General features: G+C 38.8%; 1 protein-coding gene across 1 annotated transcript; it reads right to left on the bottom strand.

Moving 5' to 3' along the window:
* Positions 1-2,383: 2,383 nt before the first annotated feature.
* On the bottom strand, positions 2,384-4,387 carry LOC104086288 (uncharacterized). Its single transcript, XM_009590523.1, has 4 exons — positions 3,950-4,387; positions 3,495-3,608; positions 3,128-3,337; positions 2,384-2,833 (listed from the first exon to the last, which is right to left on the bottom strand). The coding sequence occupies exons 1-4, from the start codon at positions 4,385-4,387 to the stop codon at positions 2,384-2,386; spliced, it is 1,212 nt and encodes a 403-aa protein (XP_009588818.1).
* Between the last annotated feature and the right edge of the window lie 431 nt (positions 4,388-4,818).

The following is a 4,818-nucleotide window of genomic DNA, read 5'->3' as shown; positions in this document are numbered from 1 at the left end:
ATTTTCTTATGGAATTAATTCTAATAAATTGTATTGACTAAATCGAATTAATTGTGGATAGATATGAGGATTTCGGAGACCAATTCACGTGGCAATGGCATAGCGGAGTAAGAAATTATACGGTTTTAGGTAAGTAACACTTTTAAACTTGATTCTGAGGCTATGAATCCCCGAATTGGTGTTATATAAATTGTTTGGAGGTAACACACACGATAGTTGACGAGCGTGTGGACGTGCACCATTGACATTGTGACTTGAATAAATTTTGTGAAGTTGTAAAAATTAAAGAATCATGTTGTTATTTGAACATTTCCCATGTCTTAGAGAAATTGAGCTCAAGCTCTTATTAAAGATCATGTTTAGACTACGTGCCAATAATTTGGGATCCATGGGGTCGTGCTGCTATTAAATTAATTGTTTTAAAAATGTACATTTCACATTCAGTTATATTTATCCATTGTGAGGATATTTATGGGATCGAGCTACGCGCCGCAGCATGCTATATTGGCTTTATATATTATTATTATTATATGGATCGGGGCTGCTCGCCTGCAGTAGGCCTTATAGGCTATACTATTATATGGATCGGGGTTGCCTGCCTGCAGCAAGCCTTATAGGTTTTATTATTATACGGATCGGGACTACCCGCCTGCAGTAGGCCATATCGGCTTTATATCACGCTTGGGCTGAAGGAGCCCCTCCGGAGTCTGTACACACTCCCAGTGAGCATAGATGATTATATATTCGGGATGGACTTCCCAGGGCATGGACTTGCCATACTTATTTATATTGTGATGAATTTTCCTGGACATGGATCTTGTCCGTATCATTTATATTTGGGGATAAATTACCCCAGGACTGGATTGGCCTTATACGGTACTAAGTGACTTACTGTCAGTCGATGTGTGTATATATATGGGATGGAATATCCTTGGGCCGGATTGGCCATAAACAGTACCGAGTGACCGAATGATTTGTGACCAGTCTTACATGAGGTCTTTCCACTGAGATGTCATATTCCTCATATCATGCAGTATTGATCTATTTCACTTGTACTGAGTTTAACTGTTGAACTTGAAAGCATGCCTACATTTCTGTACCATTATTTATACTAGACTGTACCTGCGGAGCTCGTCACTACTTTCAGCCCAAAGGTTAGTCTTGTTACTTATTGAGTTGGTTGTACTCATACTACACTCTGCACCTCGTGTGCAGATCCAGGTACTTTCGGATACGGCGACCGTTAGATCTCAGAGTGCTATCAGTTGGAGACAATCAAGGTAGCTGCCTGGAGTCCGCTGACCTTGACTCTCTTTCTTTCAGTTATTGTATTGTTCTATACTTTCAGATATGATTTTATCAGTGAGACTTTGTATTCATATTAGATGCTCATATACTCAGTGACACCGAGTTTTGGGAGTGTTTATATCTATATTTGTGAGATTTTTTCCGCTGAATTTAAATATTATGTTTTCAAACTTAAAAGATATGGTGGTTTATTGAGATTGCCGGCTTGCCTAGTATTGAGATAGGCTCCATTACGACGGGTAAGATTTTGGGTCGTGACATATTACATCAGTGCTCTTTCATGCTTAAGGGTAGAAATTTAGGCTATCTAGTTTCCGTGACAAATGTGGCTTCATGGTCCCTCGTTGAAATATTTCCTGTATAATCTGTCTGATGATGCAGCGGCTGCCTCGCCTTTTGTTCTGAAATAATATTTGATTCCTCTCCTGCCATATGAAATAAACACAATCTGTAAGTGACATTCTGTAGATTTCAACATCTACATTCTTGCCATTACAGTGGGTGACTGCCCAAGCTACCTCATCATGCCATCCTATTGGTTGTCTGATTATTCCCTGCCATTGTAGCAGTTGGTGCCATATCTCCACAGATATCATTCTCTACATTACACAAAGGACAAGTTGAGTTTGTGGTGATACGCCATTGCATCAACTTGTCCCTAATATATAACCTTTCATGAGCAACTAGCCTTAGAATGAATATCCATTTTGGTGCACCATAGTTATTGCACACCAGTTTCTTCCAATCTACTTTAGGGAAGTCCCCCCTTAGCTTCTTGCAGTAGTCTTTGATGGAGAACTGATGAATATTGATCAAATCTTGCATGCCCATCCCAACTTGAATCACATACTTACTAGCTTTCACTATTTTTTCTGTAGCAGCCATGATACATAATTACACCTAGCTTCCCATATTGGAATGTTTGCACCATAGTAAGCATGAACCCAGCGCACCCATAATTTGTCCTTTTTCTTTCATAGGTTCCATAATTGTTTGAAAATGGCAACTTTGTTCCATATTTCTACATCAACAAAGTTTACTCGCCCCCCGCTGTCATGGGATAACACAAAGTTTTTCAAGCAAGAAGTATTTTGTTAGAACTTCCTGTATCTCCAGTCCATAAGAATCTTCGACATGTTGTCACTATCAAGTTGATTATCCTCTTTGGCAAAACAAAAACATGCGACCAATATGTTTGAATAGCAAACAAGACACTCTTAATTAGCATTACTCTTCCAGCATAGGAGAGAAACTTACTGGTCCAGCTTATGATTTTACCCAACATCTTATCTATCAATGGCTGACATTGTGTAATAGATAACCTTTTAGAGCTTAGGGGCACCCCCAGGTATCTGAATGGAAGCTCCCCTTTTAAAAATCCTAGTATAGCTAATATCTGTTGTTGAAGCACTGGATTAACTCCCCCAAAGTATACCGAGATCTTTGTAAGATTGGCAGTAAGTCCAGATGCCCGCGAAAATTCCCGAAAACAGTTGAATAGCAGTTGCACTGAAGTTTTATCACCCTTGCAAAATAATAGTAGGTCATCAACAAATCCAAGCCGAGTGATCTTAAGTTTAGCACACTTAGGGTGGAACTTCAATGCTGGAATTTTTATCATATTTTTTAGTAGTCTTCTCAAGTACTCCATCACAAGCACAAATAAATAGGGGGACATTAGATCCCCCTATCTAAGGCCCCTCTTTGCTGCAAAAGGTCTACTTGGTTTGCCATTAATGTTGATTGAGTAGGACACTGTTTTCAAACAGGTCATGATCTAGCTCACAAACTTTGTTGGAAAGTGCAAACCTTGTAGTACCTGTTCAATAAATACCCACTCTACAGAGTCATATGCCTTCTGCATATCAATTTTGAGCATGTATTTGGGAGATATCCCTTTCCTACCATAACCTTTGACAAGTTCATGTCCCAAGATGATATTGTCTGTAATAACTCTACCCAGCACAAATGCAGATTGACTATTATCAACTAACTCAGGCATAAGAGCTTGCATCCTCTTAGTAATCACCTTGGATATAATTTTGTATAGCACAGTACAACACTAAGAGGGTTCCTTACTTTCGGTATGAGTGTCACTGAAGTGCAATTGATGGGCATGTGCATGTCTCCTCTCTTAAAGAATTTATCAACAGCCTCAGTGATTCCCCCCCTCCCCGCCCAATGACCTGCCAACTTGTCTTAAAGAAATGAGCATTAAAGCCATCACATACAGGGGCCTTCTGATCATCAATGTCCATCAAAGCATTGAAAATTTCCTCATCAGTCACATGTGAGATTAGCTGTAATTGTTGATCTCTGCTAAGTCTATTTCATTCCTGAAATATATCCAATTGAATAACAGGCGGGCATGTTGCAGCAGATCCTAGTAAACTTTGATAGAATTTTAAGATTTCTGTCTCCGCCTCTCTTTATGTGTGTTCAATGTTGCCATCCAATGTATTCAACCGTCTTATTTGATTATGGGCCACCATGTTCTTCATACACGCAAAGAAGTATGCATTGTTTGAGTCTCCCAGGTGTAGCCATTTAACTCTTGATTTATGCTTGAGAATGCTCTCATCAATAGATATCTATTTTCTAACTGCATTTTAAGCTCCTTTTCCCTCTAAACTAGTACCACCTGTTCATTTGGATCTCTTGATTGGACTTGAATTTCAGCCAAGAGTTTCCTGCATTTCTCCACCTTCTCACCTATCTTTGAATACTCCTTAGTGTTTAGGTTTTTCAATCCTTGCTTCACTTGTTTCAATCTAGTCCACATGCCATGCATCCCTTGTTTATGTCTTCTATTGCTCCATTCATTGCCCACCATATTTAGGAAATCAGGGTGTTGCACCAAATGATTTAGAAATTTGAATGGTCGTGCACCCTTAATAGGGATGTCTGCAAACTCCACAACTTGTGGTGAATGGTCTGAAAACCCTGGGTCAATAGTAATAGCTTCCAAGTGTGTCCATCGAATTATCCATTCACTATTACCTAGTGCCCAGTCAATCTTGCTATGTGTATGATTATTACTCCAAGTATACCTCCTTCTAGTTGTCTTTATCTCTGTCATATTAGTGTCCACCAGGAATTGTTGAAAATCAGCTACCTCAAATTCCTGGATTGGGTTCCCATTTAGTTTGTCATCAAGATGTGTGATGGCATTTAGTATACTGTTTAATTCCAAATATTCTCAACGACTATTAACACTAGTTTTTTTAGCAACATTTTTTAATGGATTTAATTACAGGGTGTGACCTTTTCTCCTACCTATATGTTTATATAATTTTGAGTTGTTTGTGTTGAGTTATCATAAAACTTTCTAACACAAAACTTATAGTTGATCCTGTTGGGTTTAAGCCCTCTTAGAGCTTAAAAGAAGGTGAATGGGAAATGGGGAGAAAAATAAAAATTTGATTTTCCCTCCTTGACAAAGGGACATTGTCCCATATTGGAGAAAAGACTTTTGATGGGTATATATACAATTGCTCTTCTTCTAACTCT

Source organism: Nicotiana tomentosiformis, chromosome 2 (genome assembly GCF_000390325.3).
Source record: "Nicotiana tomentosiformis chromosome 2, ASM39032v3, whole genome shotgun sequence".
Lineage (NCBI taxonomy): Eukaryota > Viridiplantae > Streptophyta > Magnoliopsida > Solanales > Solanaceae > Nicotiana > Nicotiana tomentosiformis.
Note: the sequence above shows the minus strand (reverse complement) of the source record. Positions and strands in the feature narration are given on the sequence as shown.

Bases quoted from the DNA above. Each gene is read 5' to 3' on its own strand.
- LOC104086288 (XM_009590523.1), bottom strand. From the start codon at position 4,387: ATGACAGAGATAAAGACAACTAGAAGGAGGTATACTTGGAGTAATAAT. The intron at 3,609-3,949 runs GTGGTACTAGTT...CAACAATTACAG, and splicing joins CAAGAGATCCAAATGAACAG to CTAATCTCACATGTGACTGA. The intron at 2,834-3,127 runs GTACTACAAGGT...TTATTTTGCAAG, and splicing joins AGTGGGTATTTATTGAACAG to GGTGATAAAACTTCAGTGCA.